The sequence below is a fragment of the Pollicipes pollicipes genome, unplaced genomic scaffold, assembly GCF_011947565.3.
Source record: "Pollicipes pollicipes isolate AB1234 unplaced genomic scaffold, Ppol_2.1 Scaffold_6686;HRSCAF=7923_pilon_pilon_pilon, whole genome shotgun sequence".
NCBI classification, from domain to species: domain Eukaryota; kingdom Metazoa; phylum Arthropoda; class Thecostraca; order Pollicipedomorpha; family Pollicipedidae; genus Pollicipes; species Pollicipes pollicipes.
The window spans coordinates 5,401,946-5,427,440 of NW_023596921.1; the positions used below are offsets into that span (position 1 = coordinate 5,401,946).

A 25,495-nucleotide genomic window follows, 5' to 3' on the forward strand; every position below is an offset into this window, starting at 1 on the left:
TGCGACTGCCTCGGCCGGGCGTCATCACCTGCCCGGCGGCTGACTCACCGGAGCCGACCGCCGGCGTCGCTCGTGCTCAGGCCGTGCGAGATCGGACGTCAGCAAGGTCGTCAGTCGAGCCGCGCAGGAAGCGGCCGAGCTGCCCGGGCTGGCTCGGCGGCCGGCGCCCGGCCCGGGCGTGCCCGGTCATAGTATCCGTAGTAGGCAGCGGTCGGCGCTGCGGCGAGCCTTGCTTCCTGAGTCAGCGCCGGGGACCTGAGTCAGCGCGGCCCGCCCGACCGCTGCGTGGACTGTTGCCGGCCGGGGACGGAGCTGACGTCCGCCTGGGAACGGCTGAGCGACCCTGGAAACGCCCGAGGGCGTCTGGATCGTGCCTCAACAACAGCTGGGAACGCCCGGACTCCGGTCGGAAAGTCCTGAACACCGGCTGGAAACTTCTGAGCTGTCCGTGAAGGCGCTCTCGTCTGCGTTCCACGTATGAGCGCGTGTTTGTCCTGTCTGGCTACGGCTGCTGTCCGCGGGTCCGCCCGAATGCTGCTGTCTGCAGAGGCGACGGGGATGGCGGGGTGCCTTCCTAACTCGGTCAGCGCTGCAGCGCGTCCGCCGCAGGCCGAGTGGACGGTGACGCCCGGACACGGTGAAGCCCGCGCCGCCACGTCGGGCCGTGTGATCGCGACGCCGCTGTGAGAGGCTGTATGATCGGCATGCGCGGCTGAGGCGGGCGCAGGCGATCAGTAGGGACCGAGCGGGCCGGCGGCGAGCCGCGGCCGCCCACCGCTGGCCGCTGTTATGCCGAGCGGGCCCGGACCGCCGCCGACACGCAAGGTCAGCTGCAGGGAACGGCGTCCATGCCGGTGAGCTGCCGCCCCGGCTCCTCGTGAGACCGGTCACCGTGAGATTGTCAGGGGCAATAGGCGGACTCCGAGGACGACTTCATGCCCAGCTGTTGCACGTCCACGGCGTCTGCTGTGTTGTGATGGCACTTGGGGCGGTGCTGTTTCTGCAGTTGCGGCTGTCAGGCTGCTCCGACGGGCCATCGTCCCGCGCGTGCGCCTCCTCGCGCTCCGCTGAATGTCAGTATCGGCCGACTAACTTCCGTCTTTCTGCTCATTGCGGGTGAGCCCGTTGGGTGCCGACTACCAATGAATGTTGGTCTCACCGGGGCGGTCATTTTGAGCTCTGGCGTTGAACTTTGTACAGCGCGTCCCGGCCCAGTCCTATTTGCGACGGGTCGGAAGTTCATCTGCATGAACTCTCGAGGCGGGTGGCGGAAGCGTTCCCAGCCGCTGAAAGGTCCCGGCACGCGACCGGTAGCCGGCGGGACCTCCGCCTTTGTCGAGCGGGCAGAGCTTCAGTGACCGGAAGTGCGGTGCCATGCTCCGACAGCCGCGCCGCGCCCTCTAAATGGCAGCGCTAATGAAACAGCGCTTGTCACGTGACCTCGCTACTAACGGTTCATGCCGCTGTTGTGTGGCGTCGCTGCTGTCGGACCAGGCTCCCGGTGTATGGCCAGTGTGCCGCGCGGAAGGTGCGTGCACATGGGCCGTTTTTTCTTGTGTCCATTGTTCCATCCGTCACGACCGTGTCCGAAAGCGATGCTCTCGGCATGCTATCGATCTGGGGCTGTTAGTCAGCTGCGCTTTGATTGTGATTAACAGCGATGCAGTAAATGCGCAGCTTGCAGCATTCAGCTTCGGTAAGGGAGTCTAGGATGAGGGGTAGTAGTTTAATGGCAAATGCTACTGCGCCCTAGGTGCAATACGGTTCCTTCAATATTTTGTTCACTTTTATAAACTTCTGCCATATTCAACCACGTGATCAGCTTTGATGGGCCTTCCTCAGATGTGTGCTCCTTGGTACCGTTATGCTCCACCTTCACTGTCATTGTCATATCCGGCATCCCGTTCTGCACTTGATTCCCACTCCATCAGGCGCGCCGTTACCTCAGATATGAGCCCAGCTGTTGCTTACCCGTGCCGACTGCCGGCCTCATCGCGCAAGGCACATTCCTCTGCCTTCTCGTCGTGTGTCTTCGGGTGGGTGGCTGGTGACTGACCCGGCCGCCTGCCTCCCAGCGGCCCGCCGCTCACCAGCCGCTCCGCCGCAGGGTGAGGAGAGCGACGGCGAGGAGACGCGCGCCATCAGCGATAACTGGTCCTACCTGCGCCACTCGCGGCGCTGGCGGCGCAACCCGGCCGTGCCAGCGCCGGCTGCCGCCGCCGCCACCAGCCCGCCCAGCGGCAGCTCCAACAGCACACTCAACTCGGATTCGAGCGCGGGCGCGGCCGTCGTCCAGGAGCGGCGCAGCGGCCGCGAGCGACTGCAGGACGGCGCCGCCGCCATCCTGCGCCGCATGGACAGCCTGCGCGCGCGCCGCAAGCGCCAGCAGAAGGCGTCGGCGGCGCGCGACGACTCGTCCAGCTACTTCTCGGCGTCGGACGCCAGTCGGGAGTCGCCGCGCGCGGCCCGGCCGGCCGCCGGCCGCGACGACAGTGGCGCCGTCTCGGACGGTGAGCACTCGCCGCCGCTGTGGCGTCCCCTGCCGACGGCCGGCAAGCAGCGCTGCAAGGACGCCAACTGCAACGACACGGACGCGGTGGACTTCCTGCAGACAAGCTCGCCGAAGATCAGCCGGACGCGTGGCGGCAGTCTGAGGGTGGGCAGGCCGACCGGCGGCGGCTGGCGCTCCAGCAGCCTCAACATGGGCAAGGAGAGCCAGGGCTACCGCAGGAAGCTGCAAGGTTAGTGGCAGCCGCCCTGGGATGCGGTTGTGTGAGCTGAAACTGGCTGTGACAATGTTGGCGCAGTGTTTGACAACAACGGACTGTTAGTGTTCTTCGGCGCAGTGTTTGATAACAATGAACTGTTAGTTTCTTTTCCAGAGAAATCATGGAAGAGCGCTTATCGTCGCGCTCGTCTTTTCCAGCGAGCACTAGTCCGTTACTGGTGTATTGCTGCTCAAAGATCATCCTGGCTGTGCAAGGTTCGCTACCCGTATGAAGACAAACTCACTCACCCGCTGTTGCCCCCCCCCCCCCCCCCCCCCCCCAGGGAAACTGAAGAGGAAGGAGGGCAGCGAGCCGCCGCCGCTACCGCCGCAGTGCCCGCCGGCGGCGACGGCGACGCCCGCCGCGCCGCCGTCGCTGCCGGCGGAGCGGCACCGGGTCAGCACCTACGACAACACGCCGATCGTCGTCTACAACCGCGTCTACGTGGACGAGGACGCGGCTCCGGCGCCGCCCAGCCCGCCGGGCCGGGACAGCCGGGCCAATTCTAGTGCGTACCAGCTCCAGCCGCAGACTGCGGACGCACCGTCCGAGAATGGGTGCATTGCGCGCGGTTGAGCGCCGCGTGCTCGCTTCATTTTTTTTTTTTTGCGGCGACCGAAGAAATTTGGGGGAGTAATCACTGCGTGTATGTGGTCAGACTTGGTCAAGGGCTTACATTCCAAAGGTGTTACTTCGTATTTAGCAATTAGTTGTGTTACGCTTCATTGTTGTTTTACGTGATGGTAAGCCAAAACTTATCGCGGAATTTCATTCAATATTTGTGGTTCCTAAGAAAGCATCTCAGAGATGTATGGCTTCGTCAAACGCTCCGTTACTGTATCACATTGGACGATTCCCTAGAAATTGCCTTCGCTGAAACCATGGTCTGACTTTGACCTGCCATAGGTCAGCGACCTTGCAAGGTACATCAAAATGTTTGATGTCAAACGATCCGCTATTCAATTGTCTACAGCTATGAAAATTTGGCGTGGTTACGCCGCGCCGTTCGGAAACCATTCTGGAGAACCTTCGGGCGTCAATTCCCCCCCCCCCCCCCCCCACCCGAGCGCGTGTTAAGAACGCACGCTGGACGCGGTCATTAGTTGTCCCGCGAGGAAGTGCTGCAATTATCGTTAGTTTGTTAAACAAGATATTCAGCACAGCAGCGCAATGCTACGCGTGGTGGAAAATCCAGCCAATCACTGGCCGTCGCCGGCCAGGCTCTTGGACGCCGATGATGACGTTCTTGGCCACGTGACGCTTTCCGGTCACGCGCCAGTTTCCGGATGTTTGGTGTGCTGTTGAGTCAGTGCATTCAGACCCAGTGTGCGAATGAACGAAATGGGTGTGAATGGAGGAGATGAATCAACGTAATGCGTGAATATGAACTGGACCGTTCCGGGCCTCCACGAAGGTTCCGAACGAAGCTGTCTTTGTGGAGCTCCAACCGGCTTTATCAGTTCGAAATTTCATGTCAATGTGAAGTATTCGGTTCCAGCTACTATGGCCCCTTGCTGAGGTCGCCGCGTCATTTGACATGAACTCCATGGCCATGACTTTACTATGACCCCTGCTGACGTCGTTGCGTGGGCATGAACTATGGCCGCAGCTCCACTGTGGCCCCTGCCAACCTTGCTGCGTTACGTGGCATTAACTATGGCCATGGCTCTGCTGAGGCCCCCACTGACATCGCTGCGTGGGCATGAACTATGGCTATGACTCTGCTATGCCCCCCTGCTGACGTCACTGCGTCACTTGGCATGAACTATGACTATGACTGTACTTTGGCTCACTATTGATGCCGCTGCGTCACTTAAGCATCATTCCGGAGCCGGCAGCGCTGCCAGATTCGTTTGAATAAGCAGCGGCCGTCCTGGCTACGGCCGCTACGCTGTCGCCAGCTGCAGCTGCGCCAGCAGCGTCAGTGCCAGCTCGACTGACGGCGCCGCTCTCGCCAGGTCCGCAGATCCAGGCGGTGTCGCGCGGCCGGTCGGGCAGCTGCGACACCAGCATCAGCCACAGCTCGGAGGGCTCGCTACCGTCGACGGCCGGCTCCGACCAGGAACAAAAGCTGCCCAGGTCAGGCGCCGCTGGTGGCGACATCTGTGGACGGTGGCGCCGCCGCACGTCCCACCGCGCCCGAGCCTGGCAATGGGCCGCGCGCCGCGTCGCTGGTGGAGGGATCCAAGAGCGTACGATAGCGTGCCGGCTCCGACGCGAGTCGTGCTGGCCTCCCGGTCTGGGACGGGTGCGCACATTTCGTGCAGCACGACATTAGCGCTCCCTCCAAACAGGAGAGACCCGCACGGCTCGCGCCGGGACCCACACACTACCTCTCCCACTTGCGATTGGATGCTCTCGGCCTGAGTCTGGAACCCGTGTCGGGCTGCTGGCACCTCAGCATGTTGTGCCCAGAGCACGCGGTACCTGGAGCGTTTTGGCGGTACTCTGAATCCGGCACCTTGAGGTGTGTTGCAGGGACATGCATAAGCCATCTTGCCGACAGAAAAGCTGCGTAATATGTTCTGCGTCACTATGCTACGAAAAGGCTATGCTGCGGTGGACGGCCTTTGCCTGACCAGTTGCTAGATGGTCCACGCTCGGACCAAACAGACCAAACATGTCGGACCAAACAGACGTCTAGCTCTGAAATTCGAACCGAGCGCTGATTGAACCAACCACGCGATTATTATCCGCTCGGATATGGCGATGGCACGTTATTGGCATCAGCCTTGTCGATGGATGTGTTGAAAGCTACTTTAATGGTCGACGAGCTCGCCGACGCTGTTTTTGGTAATAACGGCGCGACTTCAAACGGATGGTTGGTCGTATCTGGCATTGTGTTCTGGTTCCTTAAATATTAGGGAGGAGCGTCACCACCCTTAACCCGTTGTAACCAAGCCCCCGTCGCAAGCTAGAGTATCAAGTACTCCATGATGATATCGCCAATACTTCATGATGATATTGCCAAGCACTAATGGTGCCTTTCTGCGCTTCTCCGACGCATTATTTTCATCTAATGCGCTCATCTGGCCTTAAGCTCATCTTGATATATATATATATATATATATATATATATATATATATATATATATATATATATATATACAGTTATGTAATGGGATGTAACAGTTATGAATGGCGTACTCGTATAACCGAGAGGTAGACCGATTCTGTATCAGTGCGATTATGAATGGTCAGTGAGCGTACGGCCGTGCCGAATGCTAGATCATATAGCGGCTGGCAATGCACGAACAGAACTGATAAATATTAAATCCAAGTGAGTTCAAACACGGCCTTTGTAGGCTGCCTCGGACGTCAAAGGACGCCACTGTTTGCTGGCCGCAAACGGTGGATTGGTTTGTTTTATGGGCCTGCCGCATGCCGTCCCCAAGCTACGCCTGTGGCAGAAGCTGTATGCCGTTATACGTTATCTGTTGGCTACGTTTCCACATGCATCCCGTGGGAGGGGACGTCCGTAGCGGGTATATCACACATCACGCGCTGTTACCGCTTCGTGTGAAAAAAAACGCGTGGCATTTAGCTGTAATAACCATTTTGAGTCCAGTAGACTGCGGCATACACGCGCCATTGCTGCAGTTTGTTATTGCGGTTTCCGTTATTCCTTGGAGAGCCTGCGGCATAACATTGTACGGCGCGGTTTACAGAATGTAAGCAGTCATTGAGTGTTCAGCGCGGGGCCCTTTGAGAGTTGTGAACGATTGTTTAGTTTCTCTTCTAGATTGAGTTTAAAGTTATTGGCGCTTTGGGCTGACTTTAAGACAATAGCACGCCGCTGAGGGCAGCCTTTGAAACTCGTAATAGGGTCTGATTATGTGGTAAGATGCCACGTGCGTGTATTGCCGCGCATGATTTCCGGGCTTTAGTCAGCCAAAACACAGCATATAATTTTTTATATGCGTTGGTTTTAGCAAACCACAGCATATAATTTGTATTGGGTGACCACTGACGGTACCCACAGTGCGAAACATCGAAAAATGGCCCGCTCCCTTTTCTGACGCATAGTCTATTGATCTATATTATTAGCTGTTTCAGGTTCCTTTACATCTGTCGAAGTAAAGGTCCACTGTTGTGGGTCTGTGGGCTCCCTCACTCCCGCGTTGCACACAACACTGGCACGATGCCCACCTGTTTGTCCCTGCGCGCACGGACCGTGTACCACGCTGCTGTCTCTTCAGCCACTATGTTCGTACAGCGGTGCTAGCGGCGGTGGTGCCGGTTAGATTGCCGTCGCCGATGCTGGCGTCGGTGCTGACGCCGCCGCTTCGCCGCCAGAACCAGTGTGGTGCGGTGGCACAGCTTCCACCGGAGCGGCAGCGGCCCGCTGACGCGGCCGGCCCCGGCGCCCGTGTCCGTCTCGCCCACACACATCTCCCGCCTCTCGTCCGGCCAGATCCTGCTGCTCAAGAAGCACGCCCTGCTCAGGTCAGTCCAGAGGCCACAACGCTCCTGATGCGCCTCCCGGTCGGGCCGCGGTAGGGGCGGCGATGGGAGCGGTGCGGTGGGTGGTGGCCGGCGTCAGGCTCAGCAGTTCGGTATCGTGCTGCTTATGTAGGTCCATGCAGGTGTATGTCGTGTGTTGTTCAGTGGGCGACCTGCCCTCCCACCCCCCCCCCCCCCTTACCGAGACGCCTTCTGCCCAGGTGAGGAGTTACCGTAGTCGGGGGGGGGGGGGGGGGTAGTACTGCGGTTCTGTTTGCTGACGATGGGGGCAGGACCTACCGGCAGTGGCGAAGAAGGGGTAAGCGGGTAAGTTCCTTGTTTCAAAGGGACTTACCCACTTTGTCCCTTTGTGTAGTAATGGTGTGAACACATTTTTCCTCTTGGAGAGTGAGGTGCAAGTTTTGGAATCGCGGCTGACAGTGATTGTACAATTTCCACATTGTTGTAATGTATGCAGGAGATGTCAGCATCAAAATGTTCATGCAAGTAAGAATGGAGAAATGGAACTAGGAAAACGAGTCCCAGATTGCAAGAGGGGCATACTGTCAGCAGAGACCAGAGATGGAGACAGGGAGCGTTGTTGATTACTTACTATCATGTGCTGCAATGATCAGTTGTTCTTCATTTAAATAAGGGGATCTTCAGCTCTTGGTCTTTCAGTATCAACGGCTCTTTTGCTGGTAGTAACCAGCCTTTAATGTGCCAGGAGGTACTGATTAAACGAAGATATCAAGCAATCATAAGGATATATTATTTATGTCATGAAAGGTCCGGCGCACAGGAGTTGCTGCAGGACGGGAGATCGAATCGCATGCCGTGAATTATTGCTGCCGGGCGAAAGACGTTCACGTCCTCGTTAATGGTCCGGTGTTTGCAAAGCTGCTTTAGTCGGAATGTTATGAGATAGCCACTACTTTTGCTAATGAATTGCAGTGCATTATTGTCCCCCCTCTGTATTAGTCAACGGATTTTCTGGATAACGTCCTGCCCAACACGTCGCGGCCGAGCTCCGCCGTCCCAGAACCTCAGTGTCCAGTACTCGGACCCTTATCCGGCCGCCCCTAGCCTCAGTGTGCAATCCTCGGACACCTGTCCGGCCGCCCCGAGCTTCAGTGTTCAATCCTCGGACCCCTGTCCGGCCGCCCAGACCTTCAGTGTTCAATCCTCGGACCCCTGTCCGGCCGCCCCTAGCCTCAGTGCTCAATCCTCGGACCCCTGTCCGGCCGCCCAGACCTTCGGTGTTCAATCCTCGGACCCCTGTCCGGCCGCCCCTAGCCTCAGTGTTCAATCCTCGGACACCTGTCCGGCCGCCCCGAGCTTCAGTGTTCAATCCTCGAACACCTGTCCGGCCGCCCCGAGCTTCAGTGTTCAATCCTCGAACACCTGTCCGGCCGCCCCGAGCTTCAGTGTTCAATCCTCGGACCCCTGTCCGGCCGCCCCTAGCTTCAGTGTTCAATCTTCGGACCCCTGTCCGGCCGCCCCCAGCCTCAGTGTTCAATCCCCAGACCCCTGTCTGGCTGCCCCGAGTTTCAGTGTTCAATCCTCAGACCCTGTCTGGCCGCCCCGAGTTTCAGTGTTCAATCCTCAGACCCTGTCTGGCCGCCCCGAGTTTCAGTGTTCAATCCTCAGACCCTGTCTGGCCGCCCCCGCCCAGCTCGTAATCCGGCCGCCCTCGAGCCTCAGTGCCGCCGCCATGTCGCCTCGGCGTACAGTCGTCGCCGCCGTCGGCCGCGGGCCGCGCGTCAGTTCCACTTGGCCGTGCCGCCCGCCGCGCCGCCCGCTGCGCCAGCCATCACGTATTCAGGCCCGGCTCGCGGGGCTCAGCCATCCCACGCCTGTCCCCGGTGGCCTAATCTGGGCCCGACGCCGCCGCGCCGCCGGCCATTAGCGATTCAAAACACTCGTCGCTGACATGATATCATGCAGCGACGGGGCCGGTCCGCCTAGTCGTTTATGCCGGAAGGCACGGCCGTGCTGTGCCGAGGCTCCGCCGATTCCGCCAGACACGCCCGCTCCGGCTTTGTCAAATCGAATTGGTATGCATTGCCGGCTTTAAAGCCGTACATCTGCGGCCGCTGATAGAGCGGTGACGTCAGGGGTCGTTCATTCCCGACCTTTGCGCCGAGCTCGCGGTTGTGGCGCCACGTCCGTAATTAATTTGCCGCGTTGTTGAGGGTCGCGTGTGTGACCCCACATGTCGCTCCAGGATTACCGCTACGATGGAGAGGCACTGCCCGTCAAAGTCATCCAGCCGGAACTGGGACATCCCGAAGTTTATGCGCAAGTTCCGCGTGCCCGAGTACAAGGACCGGCAGGTGTTCGGCGTGCCACTGGCCGTGCTGGCTCGCCGGAGCGGTCACCCGCTGCCGCCGGCCATCATGCAGGCAATGGACTACCTCCGGCGGAACGCCCTTGACCAGGTCAGTGGCGGCGTGAATATGCGACTGACGGGGTTTGGCCCTGTGGCCGCCCAGGCTGTGACCGGGGTCTTATGTCTTGGCTGGACCGGCTGTGGTCTGCGTGTTCTCACTTGCCAGGACGGTCTTGCTACTCCCGATGGTCTGCCAGTCTGTAGTCTCACTACTTCCCGATGGCCTGCCAGTCTATAGCCTCACTGCTCTCCGATGGAGTGTCAGTTTGTAGTATCACTGCTCCTCGATTGAGTGTTTATCTGTTGGGCGCAAAGTGACCATTGTAGTCGACGCGCCCCCGAGCGCCAATAAACAAAAGGAGTGTTAATTTGTCGTCGCTCTGTGCTGGTCGGTCGACCGTCGGACAGTCTGTGGCCTGAGCCTGCCTCGCTGGCCCTGAGTGTCGGCCGCGCTCCGACTGTGGTCCTGCCCGGCAGGTGGGCCTGTTCCGCAAATCTGGCGTACGCTCACGGATCCAGAAGGTGCGCACCGCGTGTGAGGAGGCTGGAGATGGCCCGGTCGCCTTCGACGAACACCAGGCGTACGACATCGCCGACATGATCAAGCAGTACTTCCGCGAGCTGCCCGAGGTGCTGCTTACGAATAAGATCTCGGAGATCTTGATCGCCATACACCAATGTGAGTATTAGCTGCAAGTGCACTGGAGCGTTTGAAGAGGGATAGTGTAGGCTTGCTGTACACTGAAACCTGACACCGACACCGATAATGTACGATCGCTGTACACCGACACTCGACATGATACGTTCGTCAAGTCTTGCGCTAATGTGGTGAAAAAAACACGTCCAGTGATGTATGGCGTTGGGCTCGCTCCCAGGGCATAACATGGCGGGCAATAATGGATCTGCCTCTTGTGTCCGCCGCGTTGTTGATCAGTCTGTGGGGTGGATCGATCACCATTACCGCTGATCACCTGTGGCCGTGGGGTGGGCCGCCACGTGTCAGCGTTCACGCGCCGCCGCCGCTGAGCGCCCCCTCCCCCCCCCCCCCCCCGGCCGTCCCCAGACGTGCCGTCCGGCTTGCGTCTCGAGGCCACCAAGTGCGCGCTGCTGCTGATGCCCGACGAGGCGCGGCTGGCGCTGCAGACGCTGCTGCACTTCCTGTCGGACGTGGCCGGCGCCGCCTACGCCAACCAGATGACGGCCAACAATCTGGCCGTCTGCCTGGCGCCTTCGCTGTTCGCCGTGACGTCACAGCGTTCGGCGTCGGCCTCGCCGCGTCGCACGCGCCGCGCGGGGGTGCCCGACCAACGCGAACTCAACGAGAACCGGGCGGCGCACGAGTGCCTGGCGGCGATGATCCGACAGGTTGGTCTGCCACCCCTGGCCGGGGATATTGTACGGATGAATTTGTATGCATGGGAAGGGGATCCTGTACGTCGTGAAACAGATGGGCAGGAATCGAGGAAACGGTGGCGATGCTTTGGAAACGGTTGTTCTTGGCGATGGTGACATGAGTTGTTCGTCAACACTTGATTCGGCTAATTTCATGAGGCAATCTCGCATATCGCAAGGGCCTGAAATAATACAATATTTAATAGATAGTTTGAACGAACGATGGCTGGCACCAGCAGCGCGCTGGTGGTAAATTTCGCGTGGGTCGAGATCGATCATAACATTGATATCAGCCTAAGATCGTTTTCAAAACGGCTTTTACTTCTCCAACACTGCTTCTGGATCTCAAATTCCTGCTTGCATGCAGGGAATTTTTACACTCTGTGTGACACTATTTGTCGAGCTTGTGTGCGGTGTTTTTAGTGCGCGGTGACCGCAGTGGTCACTTTCGAGGTTCGCGTAGGTGTTGTCGTCGGCCTCGTGGTGTTCGTGTCGTCGGCCGGTGGAATTCAGCCAAGGCCAGCAGGTGAGGTGGTTCGGCCCGCTGGCACCAGCTCGGCTCGCGGAGGCGGTCGCTGCCGTCCGCCGCGCGGCGCCGCCTCGTCCCATCGTCTCACGCGGTGCCACGCCCGGGCAGGCCGAGTCGCTGTTCTGCGTGCCGGAGGAGCTGCTGACTGGCTGCCGGTTCTCGTACCTGGACGTGTCGCAGCCGGTGGCGCTCGGCGCGCTGGGCACCGAGGAGCAGCCGGGCAGCTGGCGCGCATACACGGACGCCTGCTGCGCGGCGCTGCTGCGCGAGGCGCGCGACCGGCCGCGCGGCTGGACGGCCGTGGCGGCCGAGGACGCCGGCTTGGAGCTGGCCTACCGCAAGGTGGGCGACGGCCACCAGCTGCGGCTGTGGCGGGCCGCCGTCGAGCTGGAGGCGCCGCCGGCCGAGGTGCTGCACCGGCTGCTGCGCCAGCGGCATGCCTACGACCTGCGCCTGGTCAAGTGGCGGCTGGTGGAGCGGCTGGCCGAGGACGCCGAGGTGTTTCAGTATGCTGTGTCATCGGTCAGCCCGCTGCCTGTCACCGAGTATTGCGTGCTGCGCGCCTGGCGGACGGACCTGCCGCGCGGCGCCTGCGCCGTCGTCGAGACGTCAGTCGAGCACCCAGGTCAGTCGAGGAGGACGCCTTCGGCTGCCAGAGCGACGATGTGGCGGTCAGGCCTTCTGCGAGGAGCGCTTCCGTGGTCCGGCCGCGCCTGTGCTGATGTGTGTGCTCAGCAACCGCATGCCTCACACGTCACCACTTCCAACGTTTTCTTGGTACTCGTGTCAGGTGTGATGGGCCGAATGGGCAACTACTGCGATGGTGTAGCGCTGAATATTTGCCCCGCCTGCGTGGTTTCTGTCATGTGGAGATCCGCTTTGTCTGAAGTCTTTGGTATGCTGGTCTCGTCGATCATCGCTCCATCCCATTTGTGAGGGGCACATCAATAGAACATCGCATTGCGTGGTATTTCGTAGCTCACTGAAGTGAGCGAAAACACATTGTATTCCTGAGCATCCCCTTGGCAGTCAGCCTGGTGCAGTGGTGACGTCACAACACACAGTTACTGCGGAAAACCGCTCGGTGCTCGCGTCAGCTCGGCACTTTATCTTTGGTGGCTTGTAATCGTGGGATGCTATTACACGTCTAGCTGTACCGTACTGGGCGATGGCCATTGTTCATGACCCGCGGCACGTTTCATGCACGGCAAATTCAAATTGGTTTCATTGCGTTTTCCACATTTATCGAAGCTGTGGATTGTAATCTTGAGAAATGGCTGCGTTCATTAGAGCAGTCCGCTGTTGGAAGTTTGAAGGATTCCTGCATGCGAACTGTCATCACGCTCAGAATTCGGCCCTTGGATTGGCATTGGCCGCTCAAAAACCCAGACTAGGTCAAATCCCACATGCCGCAGCCGGGATCTGGCTCAACAAAGGGTGCATATTTAGCTGGCGGCTTAAAATGTGTGGCTCATTACAAGCTGCTTTCACGTTACTGTCAACGTTTGACTCGGGTTTCCTCTGGCCGTCCTTCCTTCCATGACCAGGTCTTTGGGCGGCCCCGGTATGCAAGCAAATGCCGTATTATCCAGGAGACCCCCCCCCCCCGCCCTTCTTTCTGAAAAGTTCCTTCCCTGCCTGGCTGCAAAAAGTAACGAAGCCCTCGTGCGTGGTGTCAGTTATGGCCGTCGTCGACCGTGGGGCGTGGGCGCACCAGCGGAGCGACAAGTGTGTGTCGCCTCTGACCTGGGTTAACGTCACCTCTGGCCGGGGTGTGCGTGTCACCTCTGACCGGGGTGTGCGTGCGGCTGGCAGATTCGCCGGTGCAGCCGGGCGGTCGGCGGGGCGTGGTGCTGGCCTCGCGGTACCTGATCGAGCCGTGCGGCGCCGGCAAATCAAAGGTCACCCACTTCTCACGGACCGATCAGAGGTGAGCCTTCACGCGGCAGGCCAGCACGTGCCTCACCTGAACTTCGCCGGCCCGGCCGTCACGGGCGGCGCGCTGCTGGCCGAGGGAGGGGAGAGGGGGAGGGGGGAGGCGACGCCTGATTTGTGGGGTCAACGCGGCGGCTACCGGCCGTGGTCCGAGTTACGCGGCCCGCGCGAGGCTGAGGTAAGAACGGCTGAGGCACTCGCCCGCCTTGGCTGTCGGCGAAAAGGTCCCCGGCGTGCTGTCTCCCGTTAAAGAGATGGCGTGTGTCTTGCCTGTGGAAAAGGTCACCGACGGCTTGCATGCAGTTAAGTGGAAAGAGCTTGCCCAAGGGGTTTGTGGAAGATGAAGATTTGTGAGCAGCGAATGCAGGAAACGCTGTTCAAGGAATCAACTTGTTTGATCTTGTGTTAATGCGTAATTCCCTGAAAATGATGGGATGATTGTTTGCGTTTTATGTAGCTCTTTTGATAATTTATGACTGTGTTTCGATAAAGTGTGTTTCGCTAATGTTTGCAACACTTACTAATACTCCAATGCGATTGAATGTTCAGCACCAACGCAAAGGCGTGAGTTAATGACTGGTGACTGACAGCGCTGCTATTTCCGCCAGGGGCTGCTCTCCAGACTGGTACAACAAGGTGTATGGCCACCTTTGCGGCCTGCAGCTGACCAGCCTGCGCGAGTCCTTCCGCCACTTGTCCGGCGGGCCAGAGAGCCAGGTCTGAAGCTGCTGCCCGACACCTGGGCTCTCGGTGGCCGCACGTCGTTGGACGTTTGCCTCATAGGCGCGGTTGGCGCCGCCGTGAGGTGGGATCTCGCGCTTTCGCTGGTGCTGGCCTCCCGGTCCAGGGCGGCCCGGAGGAGACGAGGCCGCAGTGGCGGGTCAGGACCGGCCGAGGACCACGAGAGGGGCGAGCCGTCGGCGGCGACGGCGTCCGCTGGTCCGCTGTCCGGCGGTCCGACGTTCGGTGCCCGGATGCCCGGCATTGGAGTGCGCGTAGGCCCGACACTGGGGTGTCCGGTAGTCCTACGTTGGAATGTCCGGCTGTGTGACGGAGTGTGAGGCGGCCCGAAGTTGGACTGGCGGTCCGGCACTGGAGTGTCCCTCGGCTCGATGCTGCCGACCAGTGTGTCAAGCTCGGCAGAGGCATTCGCTTTGAGGGGACCGCGCTGCACCAGCTGCGCTCCTCGACGCTGCTCGCGCGGTCGGCCGACGTCGACTCGGCCCGTCGGCCGCTGGGCGTCACAGGGACCAGAGCTGGAGCCGCCGGTGGGCGCGGCGGTGTCGAACCGGCCGAGCGCAGGCCGTTTTAGTGTGCCCCCGGGGCGCACCGGGATCAGCTAGGCTGTTACAGCGGCCCGGCGGCGCACAGCCGCGGAAAGTCGGCGCTGAGCGGGGGCGCGGCGCTGGGTATTCTGGCATGGGTGTGTACAGTCGGACTCGGTTTTGTAGCAAGTATGGGCGTGCGCTCTACACTGTAAGCCACTCACTGTGTGCTGTGGCAGAGCCGGCGGCCTTGGGGCCACATCGCCTGGGCCACATTCCACGACGTCTTATTAGAGTATCAACTAGTCCATTGTGTTGTTGCCTGTTCTCGCGTTGTGCCTGGTGTTTGTATCAAGATGTCATGTGGCGCTTGTACGCTTGATAAAGAGGTCTATTGGCTACACAATACATGAAACGCCCTTCTGTCACGCGTCTTCTCTTTCACGGATACCATAACAGTGCAAGACATCTTCTAGCGCTGGTCGGAATACGCTTATTTCTCTAATTTTGTTGCGCTTTAGAGCACGACATGCCATCGAGTTGGAGCAAGTGGCACAAAAAAACTGGAACATTAGCTCACGCCTTGCGTCGTGCTTCATACTTTCCTCCTTCGCCTTCGTAATTGAGCCAGACGTGCCTGGATTTGCGCGCCGTTCCATCCATACACTACCGATATTACCTGACCTAATTCCCTTAAACTAACGAAGGAATGACCCATTTAAAGTATTTCCCGGTACGGTGTCGCACAGAAGCTCGCTGTTTGGGTTCCAGTAGCTATAACGTTTTCCTGCTGCCTCTTTGCCTCTAGAGTTCATGAGGCGACTGAGCTTTGTGCAGGTCGCCCGTGAATCCCACGTGCTCGGCTTCTGCCGCCTCCCCCGGGAGCAGCACGAGTGGTATCCGGAGAGAAGCCCGCTGCCTGAGGTCTGCAGCTCGCAGCTCGCTGCCAGCCAGACAGCACTGTGGCGTCATTGTTTCTTTACCGCCAACGTAAACCAAACACCATGCCCATTAAGCACCGACGTAATTTGAGCCTTCGCCCACTTTGCGGGGACGTGTGGTAGCGCTGGAACGTCCTGGTCCTGGCGGGTGGGCTGAACGAGTCGGGTCAAGGGATGCTGGTAACGCGACGCTGTCAGGCAAACGTTGGATGCACTGTCAATGCTGGGTGGTTCGGTTTGTGCTGATGGTCACGAGTGATCATAATGCAACGTTCTGTGACCTATTACAGGGGCACAGCCAGGATTTTCTTAATGGGGAGGGCGGAGCCCACTGAGAACACATCAGTGGAATTGCTAACTTCCTGGCAGGAATTGTCTATGCGTGAAAAGTGGGTACAAAAGCTCCCAGCCCCCCCCCCCCCCACCCCCCCCCACCCCTCCTTCGACTTCACCGTGCCCCACAATGAGCATTCGCTTAAACAATTACCACGAACATTGCACGAAACTCGCGAACATGCCGGGAATCAGGGTTTTACTCGCGTCCCAGCACCCAATACACGGTGCTGCTAAAGGCTGCCCGAAACACAGGCGGCTACGCTGAGAGGTCTCAATGACCGACATCAGGCATCAGGATAGAACGAACTTTGCAGGCGGGCATCGGTGTTCATCATTGTTCGCTCGTGGCCATGAGTACCGCTTGAAGCGTGCTCATGACATTTATTGACAATATAACCAATTGCCAATATGACATGACATTTATTGGCAACATAACCAGTCATGTTTGCTTGATAACATAACAGGCCGGCCCTTGCAAATCCAAGCACAGTTTCAAAGCTGCCAGCGGCATTTTATAAACCACTGTTCATAATATGATAACGAAATTTTGCATATCTGGGCAAGAACAACACCGTGTATGGCTGGAGGTCACTCAGGTCAGGCTCGTGCACGGTCGATGATTTATCGTGCACTGTGTGTACCTCTCCCTGGGCCACTCTCAAAGCAAGTCGGTGGGGGATGCCGGAATGATCGGACTGGGCCATTCTGATGCCGGCAATGATCGTATTGGGCCACTCTGATGCCGGCAATGATCGGATTGGGCCCTCTGATGCCGGCAATGATCGGATTGGGCCACTCTGATTTCGGCAATGATCGGATTGGGCCACTCTGATGCCAGCAATGATCGGTTTGGACCACTCTGATGCCGGCAATGATCGGATTGGACTACTCTGATTCCGGCAGTGATCGGATTGGACTACCCTGACATGACATTGAGATAGTTGCGGCCGCTGTTCTTCAATCCACATGATGTCATAATCGGTATGAAGCGAGGGGGCCGGGACGTGCCTGGACGACGCGGCCGCTCGCCTCAGGCCGCGCCGCGTTTGTCTCAAGTCGGCTTTGAAGTCGGCGAGGAGATATAACGAAGAGATGAGCTTTCATTTGAAAGACAGCCCGAGGCAATGAATGTTGCGAAGAGGAAACGTGACGTGAGATCGGATGGAGGCATGAGGCGAACTGCGGCTTTGTCAAAGAGAAAAGTGTAAGTCGATCTCAAGCGATGATAGTGATGCTGTTTGGGCTGTAGGGGTGCGTTGACTGAAGCGATCTCGTTGTCAAATCAAAGTCGGACCAGAAAGATTTAACCATCCGGCTCTAAAAGGTGTTTCCTTATTTTGACTTAAGTGGTGGAGTGTTGCGGTTTACGTGGGCGTATGCTGTTGCAACAATCCACGCAGTTTTACATTTTTGCTAGCTTGCCCCGGAGTGCTTTCACATTTTATCAAATTATTTTTAAAGACGTCGTGAGACATTTTTCGTCCAAATTGTTCACAATTGGTCTTGAGTGGTTTGGCCCCTGCACAGCATTTGATGAAAATCGCAGGGCTCAACCGTTGACCCGTTTAACATCAGCTGCATTTGCAGCAAACTACTGTGATGTAGCGCGTTACTAGTGTGCGCGCCTGGGCCTGCCTCCGCCGCCGACCGCCGGAGGCGAGGGCTGACCGGCCGCCACGGTCAGAGCTCACCTCGAGGCCAGTCTCCTGATGCCAGTGAGAGCGCGCGGGTATCACGCTGTTGGCAGCGAGAGGGGCGCGTGTCAAGTGGACTCGAGGGAGAGACTGGCGTGGGGTGGTAGGGAAGAGCTGGAAGACTTATTGGAACTGTTGGTTGCCCGTCGGCTGGCGGCTGGGGATGAGAAGAGAGCGGTGAGGAAGGCGCTTCTTGGCCTCGGTTCGCGGGATTGTGGCGATGAATGTTTCGTCAGAAGAGGACACAGAGGATGTTCGGAGCCTGAAGTCGGCACTGCGTCGGGAGTCGGGTTCGTCCCAGAACTGGCATCAGGACCGGCTCAGTCAGCGGACGTAAGGCAGCCCTCCGAGACATGCGGCCCGCTTCTTTCCCATTAACTCCGGTGTCTGTAGAGTTCTCGCACCGCTTCGGGGCCGTCCGACCCATCCAAGGGTTGGGTCAAGGGTAAGGGTATGGTCAGTTAAGGGTAAGGTATGGGCAAGGTCACCAAGCGCCAAGTAACCATCGTCATCGCGCCGATGTCCATAGGCCCAAGGGCGCTGCAAGCCAAGCTGGTTCTGCTCCGTGGCGGCTGTATTCGCCTGCCGGTATTCTCCCCGGCATTCACTTGATTTCTAGGAGGATATGTTACATTCTCGGGTCGTTCTATCTTTATTCATAGATCACGTATCATCTTATCTTTGTTTCTAACGTTCCACTTGTTGTAGTGAGGCCGTGTTCGATATCACTGTCGCTTGTGTGAGCCTGCCTTACCACTCACGACCTGCATTGTCAACATGTGGCTCATAATCAATCTGTGGTAGCTCTGCCTTGCCACGGACAAATAGCCACATTTGAGACCTTTCGATGCAGCTCACGGCCATGCCATTTTTAAGACCTAAAATCCTCTGGTTCCTGAGATGATGTAAAGCCCGCGAAGATGTGGGAGAGTAATCGTTGGAAGTATTTAAAGGTTTCCCTGGAATACATGACGTCATAATGTCATTGAAATCCTGTCATTCCCTTGCCCATGCGCTGATCAAGGCCAATAAAGATGCGATCGTCGAGTTGCTGATATTTAGAGTTCGTGAGCACGATTTACGGACATAGCGGCTGTAAATTGGCTCTCGGTCAATGTCGTGCAAGGCACGATGACGCAACCAAACAATAATGCATTGAGGCGCATATTTAATGAATGGCCAAAGTGTGTTGCCTGAAGCAGTTTTTCCGCTCAAAGTATAGCAACGGCTATAAGTGAACTTTTTTCATCATATCTGATGCTCGATTCAATACCTTCAAATGTGAAGCATTCCCTTTAATTGCTCCCTGTCGAACTGGGCTTCATGTGATATATAGCAATCCGGGTGACCCTGACAAGGTCGGATACAGCCGCGCCATCGTAGTGTCACCTTCATGATTCCCCGCCCGGGTTCTGCCATTTACCTCAGTCCGCCCCAAGTAGAGGAGCAGGTCGCCTCCTCACCTGCCTGTTCTGTCGCACGGCCCTGCTGTATTCGCCGGATTTCACCGTCGCGTCCCCACTCGGCCTCCCTGCCTCCCCGGTCATCAGAGGCAGCTGATCCCGCCCTCCCCGACATGAGCGGGTGGCGAGCGACACGACTCTCGCGAACGCACTTGTACAGTGCTACGGTTCGCCCATGTCTGGCTGGTAGTAAAGTCGCTGGGGTCTGAAGAGTATTCGCTCCCAAGTCATGTCCTGTTAAGTACATCTTTGCCGGCTGAAATAGACATGATCTCTCGCGATCATTCGCTCGTCGTTTACATCGAACAGACGCTCTTTAATGATGACAGCACGCTACGAACTGCTTGGCCTTCATGGCTTACATTAAAGCCTGGAATATTTGGCATACGAGAAAACTAATATTATTTGATATACGAAGGCATTTTTGGTACGAGAAACGACCATAAGAGTGCTTAGTGCACGAGAAACGATTAATTCAGTTCATTTGTTCACTTCAGTAATTCAGATCAGTTCTCAGCTGAAATATTCGTGCAGGCGCTAAATCATTTTTTGGAGTTCTCAAAAGAACATTCAGATGATTTGTGACAGACAAGGCAAGCACATGCGATGTGGACAAGTCAGTAAATTATTGCCTCAACGGGTTATTCCAGAGGTAAACCGGTGCGTACTAAATTCGCAATAAATAGATAGCGATGTAGGAGATTATTGTTCAGTCAACCTTCCACGAGAAAATGCGAACAGTGGACACCATGACTGATTGAATGACCTACACATCATAGCGCTTAACTGCATATTACAGGCGCGCAAACCGCTCAGCTCATGTTATTACTTCTCTTAATCGAAATCAGTGGAAGCGCTCAAAACATTTGTTCATCGTGCCTGCCTCACGCAATGTGGAACTTTCGAATCATTGACGATGATCTGAAAAGGGAGGCCTGGGTGCGCCTTGTGAGCATAGTTCGATCTGCGAATCAAGCGACTGTCACGAGGCACGCGCACGCTTGCAGAAAAGTATGTTACTTTGCGGCAGCCTATGGGTTTTAAAGCAGCCCAGCTCAGCCTTTCTAATGCGCAATGCAGAACTTCCAAAACGCACAATGCAGAACCTCCAAAATGCACAATGTTGGTCTACCGAATTGGCCATACCCGTCAGACCACCAATCCGGCCTGTTCTGGAGAAGAGACAAACTGTTGTTCGGACAGGTCGCCGAACATGACGTCATCAACGAGGCCATGCAGGACGATTTTTGCATACACGGGTAACCCGAAGCTCCTTTCGTGTTAAAAAATGCGTTGATGCCTTGCATTGTTTAGTGTGGTTTTGTCTGTCAAGGTCGGTCATACCATACGAGGCCACACCATACCAAGGTCAGAGGCCATGTGTAAGGTCACGTGAACCCGGAAGGGCAGGGATCTGATCAAATTGGCTTATTGCATTCATTTTGGGGAGATAAATAAATCAGCATAACTCGCGCATATTTAGAGATGAAGTCTCTTGGTATGTCAAATGAATAAGGAGAGCAAAATCATTTCTGGGCCTTAATATCCGATAGTCCCTCTATTATATGCGTGAATCAATTTTCATTGAAAAGAATTTCAAAAGGCTGGTTTGGAAACGAAACGACTTTGCACGTTTCATAAGCCAATCGTTGGTTTCACTTCACCTGGACTCGTTTCAGGCGTTGCGCACCAATGAGAGTTTCCCGCTTCATCGATTCACTCTGCAGAGTGATCAATAAAGCCCACACATTTCCCTGGTAGTTATAGGACCTATACGCATATCTGGATATAGGAGCTCTCCTCCCCCCCCCCACCCTCTCTCTCTCTCTCTCTCTACTCTCTCTCAGATTCATCATCTTCTTCTCGCCTGCGAAGAGAGTAGCTCCATGCTCTCTCTCTTCTATCTCTCTCTCTCTCTCTCTCTCTCTTCTCTCTCTCTCTCTCTCTCCTCTCTCTCTTCTCTCTCTCTCTCTCTCTCTCTCTCTCTCTCTCTCTCTCTCTCTCGCTCTCAACTTCACGATTTACGACACATATACGACGGATGACGGGAAGAAATGCAAATTTGGATATAATCTGGATATGTAGATGATTATCCTTGCTGCTTAGATGAGAATACAAATAGCAGTAGGGTACCGTCTGATGATGTGCACATTTTCGCAAGGTTCTCAGGACTTCAAAGATTGGGAAAACGGGAGCATTTGGGGTAGGCGTAGTCTTAACGGCGAATTAACTGATGTATGTTGTCATAAACTTTAAGCTGGCGAATTTAGGGTGCTAGGAATTTTCCTAAATATGACTTAGCTCCTTGAAAGAAAACCTTGAGAGAACGCCCCTTTAAAAAATGGAAAAATTCGCGAGGCCATTAAAGTGAAGATTATCATCGAAATAATCTTCTCACCGTAACCAACGCACAGTTCGACGACTCATCACCATCTTCGAGATCAGTTCATCAAGCAGTTGAGAAGAAGCTCACTTACATTCTTATGGGCTGGTAAAATGGACAGAGTGGGCATAGCATAGCTTTATGTGCACGCAAGTTATTGGAAGTCCTTGGGGTTAAGAAAGAAGTCTTGTGTTATCACGACTGACCTAAGCTAGTTCAGTTATGCATAGCTAATGAGATATTTTGTAGGGGAAAATTCGACGCCTTGAAATAGATACGCTGAAACAGTGACAACCCCTTGCGTGATGATTTTATGCCCAAATTGACAAAATTTCTTACGACTGTTGTAGCCCCGTTGGATGAAGCCGATGCGTATCAGGTATGGTTTTCAATCGTAAAAAAACTCAAGACACGTAAAATTCACCCACAGCATAAAATAGGAATTCGAGACATAACCGACCATCTGAAAAAATTAAAAGGATCTGTGAGTTGCCGACTTTCTGCATCGCAAGGATATATCTGGCATTGGCGGTATGTTGCTGGTCTACCAGGGGCATATCTTAAGTTTATTAAGGAATGAAAAACAAGACAGAACAACAAGAACTGTATACAATCATTCATTCAACTCGCGAATCGCTGTAAGTTTCCAACAACTGAACAAGCGTATGGCACGATGGAGTTTTGAGGGAAATAGGTTTAAGAAATTGGGAACGTCTACGTGAGAAACGTGGCGCTTCTCTGCTGCCCACTTTGTTACCAGCTGCTCGTTGCCTCCGCCGCACTCCGTGTCCAGAGATTTCACGTCTCCGCAATCTCATGTCTCCGAACGCTGTAGGAGAGGCCGGTCCTGTGTGTGCAACGACCGACACCCGACGTGAGTCTTGGCTAACGCAGCCTTCCATGCTTGCAGGTGAGGCTCCAGCGTCTGTGTCGCTGAGCTAATGAAAAACAGACGCGCCTGCCAAAGGTGTATTTCCGAAGTACCAGCAACATATGGTGTTCACGAAATGTTTACCGTCTCGTCTTTTGTCTCTGAAGCTATCGACGACACCAGAATCAAATGATGTAGCCTCAGGGCACGCAAATGGTTTTTTGGTGGCATCTCACAACAAACCAATGGCATGTGTTAGCGCGTTGTTCGGGAAGCAAACGTTGAGGGAAGTCGCTCGGTCTGACACTCATTTATGTTGACAGACGAGTACCAAACGTTGAGAACACGGAGACAGAACGAGAGATAGTCCATGTCCGGCCGTTGAAACGTCGCTCAGTATTCATTTCGCAGTGCACGGCTGACCCGACAGCAAAAGCAACACTTACGAAAACTACACAGGCATCATGTCATAGCAACCTTAAAAGCGTACTGGCCTCCTAGCGAGGCATGATATGTTTCATTGATATGCACAGTTGTTCGTGTGGCGCGCTGAAAGAGCATCACACGTAGCAAATCAGTCGCCTGGCGAGCGGTCGACGCGGAAAGCTCGGTGACGCAGCTCGGCCAAGCGCTGGAGGGAGAGCCGCTGCGGCGCTGTGTTCAACGGCCAGCTGTTGCAGCCTGTTGAGCGGCCGTGGCGTTCTGTTCAACGGATAAGGTGGCTTCGCACACTCTGTTAAGGGTGTCAACCGACGCGAGGCGCGCGCGCGGCTACCGTAGGCAGGCCTGGCCAAAATGCTCCAGCGATGGCATAACGGCGAAAACTGAACAACTTTCGGTCAACGTAGCTCCAGCAATGCACAGGCCAAAATTTGTTAAAACTTTGCGAGTGTTGTTGCACCGAAGCCAGACTGCCAGTGCAAATTTGTGAGGCCGCTGTGAGCTGTGCATGATGGTGTCAGGCTTTCCTGTGTCATTATCTCACGTCTTGTGGCATCATGCCGAGGTCCTTGGGGAAGATATCACACAGCTTTTCCTACATTGACTTCCGGGTCATCGTTAGGGCGGAGATTGACGGCGGGATTGCGGCCGAGTTCGCGATCGGAGCTTTACGGCGGGAGCTTTACGGCGGGATTGCAGCCGAGTGTTTGTACGGGTGCATGCTAAGATGCATGTACCACACCGCCTGTAAGGGTCGTGCTTCTGGCAACATGGTGCCACCAAACAGGCTGAGGTCATTTTTTTGTGGCAAAAGAAGCAATGGGCTTCCGCAGATGTGAGTGGTAACGCATAAGCATAGCCCAAATTTGACTTGGCTGAACTCACAACTTAACGCGCCCCTAATCTGACGAATTTCATTGCACTGTAAACCGTCGTCCACACGCCGGACTAAAGCACCAGCCGCCAAACCGTGCACCTGTGTCTGTGGGGGGAGGTGGGATGGGGGCAGCAGGGCGGGACGGAGGCGGCGAGCCGGCGTGGAGAGTGTCAGTCGCCACAGTGGGGAGTGGCCTCCACGGGGGGTCGGCGCGGCCGTCCCGCCAACCACGGGCCTTGTGTAGGACTACTGAGGCGCGAGCGCGGCTGGCGGCGGAGCTTAGCTGACGAGCCGGCCGCCGGCGCCGGCTGACACTTCTCTGCACGCGGCCGGCGGGAGGACGCAGGGGACGTCGCTGAACGGCCGACGGGAGGACGCAGGGGACGTCGCCTAACGCGTGCCGGCACCGGGCCCAGGCGGACGTCACAGAAAGAACACAACACCGACCAGGTGCCGGCGACCAGGCGCGCGCGGCCCGACGTGTGGGGCGGCGCCGCTGGCAGTCTACGGCGAGACGACGTGCGGTCCGGCCAGCAGCGGCAGCAGCACGACCGAAGAGTCCTCGGCGGCGCGCAGCTCCGACCCCGGCTGCGGGAACAGCCACTGACCAAACTGCTTCAGAGACTCCACCGCGGCTGGAACGAAAGGCGGCCAGCTCACACTGATGACCCGTCACGGATAGGGAGCTCGCGCAGGCGGTCCATGGGTGCAAGCCCGCACCGTAATCGTTTAACAACAGCCAACTCAGAGGTAGTTGTACCGGCTGCTGCAGCATTCGATGGGTACGGAGACACATACAGAGACGGAGACAGAGACAGAGACAGAGACAGGGACAGAGATAGAGACAGAGACAGAGATAGAGACAGAGACAGAGACAGAGACAGAGACAGAGACAGAGACAGAGACAGAGACAGAAACAGAGACAGAGACAGAGACACATACAGAGACAGAGACAGAGACAGAGACAGAGACACATACAGAGACAGAGACAGAGACAGAGACAGAGACAGAGACAGAGACAGAGACAGAGACAGAGACAGAGACAGCCGATCGTCTAGGAGACACTCTCGGTGTCGCCATGCAGTCCGCCGGCCGCACCTCTGGGTCCTTCGGCATCGCGGGTGGAGTGATCCTCGAAGAGAGCGGGCAGCCAGCGCAAAGGTGTGGTCAGCGCGTGGGCCCAGTCGTGGTCGAACGAGGCGTAGCAGGAGGCCAGCACGCCGTTTACCACGATCGTGCCGGTGGCCGTCAGAGGTACGAAGGCGCCTGCAGGGCAGGGGCGTACCACCTTCAGTTAACGGCGAACGCTATGGCCATGCCCCGCTCGGCAAACTGGCAAGCTGAGCATGATTGTGGTTCAATTTGATATAAACGTTGACAACTCATATGTCCGCGAAAAACAATAGTATTTCACGGTATTGTGTATTATCTAGACCGAAGCCACGCGCACGCACACTGAGCAACGTTCATGACAAAGCGTTCTAAATGTGCAGATACGAAGTCCCATTGGAGCTGAGGAGTGGATTTGAAGTCAGTACAGTCAATCGCTTCAGATAGGTCGGTGTGGTCCTATATGACACCATGCCGTCAGTAGCCACAACTCTCTGGTATACGCTTTGAGGCACAGTTTTAAAGAATCCGTCTGGAGTCGAGCCATGTGAAAATGACCAGCCTTTGGACACTTGTGTTTAATTCAACGTACTCACAAATTAAGCTCGTCCGCTTTCAAAGACGGGATGGTGGCATAAGCTAACGAGCGGGGCTG

At 56.4% G+C, this 25,495-nt stretch overlaps 2 protein-coding genes across 2 annotated transcripts in view; one reads left to right on the forward strand and one right to left on the reverse strand.

Moving 5' to 3' along the window:
- LOC119107343 (stAR-related lipid transfer protein 13) overlaps positions 1–15,147 on the forward strand; it is a gene marked incomplete in the record, with an annotated part of 68,545 nt that extends 53,398 nt beyond the window's left edge. Inside the window, 11 exon segments of the mRNA XM_037230769.1 lie at positions 2,108–2,305; positions 2,381–2,741; positions 3,052–3,276; positions 4,727–4,847; positions 7,065–7,214; positions 9,439–9,652; positions 10,081–10,282; positions 10,667–10,968; positions 11,633–12,149; positions 13,340–13,454; positions 14,068–15,147. Of these exon segments, the coding sequence (XP_037086664.1) occupies positions 2,108–2,305; positions 2,381–2,741; positions 3,052–3,276; positions 4,727–4,847; positions 7,065–7,214; positions 9,439–9,652; positions 10,081–10,282; positions 10,667–10,968; positions 11,633–12,149; positions 13,340–13,454; positions 14,068–14,182 (2,520 nt within the window).
- A 7,355-nt stretch (positions 15,148–22,502) lies between these two features.
- Positions 22,503–25,495, reverse strand: part of LOC119107574 (desert hedgehog protein) — an 85,610-nt gene continuing 82,617 nt past the window's right edge. The window contains exons 8-9 of the mRNA XM_037231062.1: positions 24,829–24,996; positions 22,503–24,365 (exon numbers count right to left, since the gene is read on the reverse strand). Of these exons, the coding sequence (XP_037086957.1) occupies positions 24,235–24,365; positions 24,829–24,996 (299 nt within the window). The 3' untranslated portion in view covers positions 22,503–24,234. The remainder of the gene's footprint in view (positions 24,366–24,828; positions 24,997–25,495) is intronic.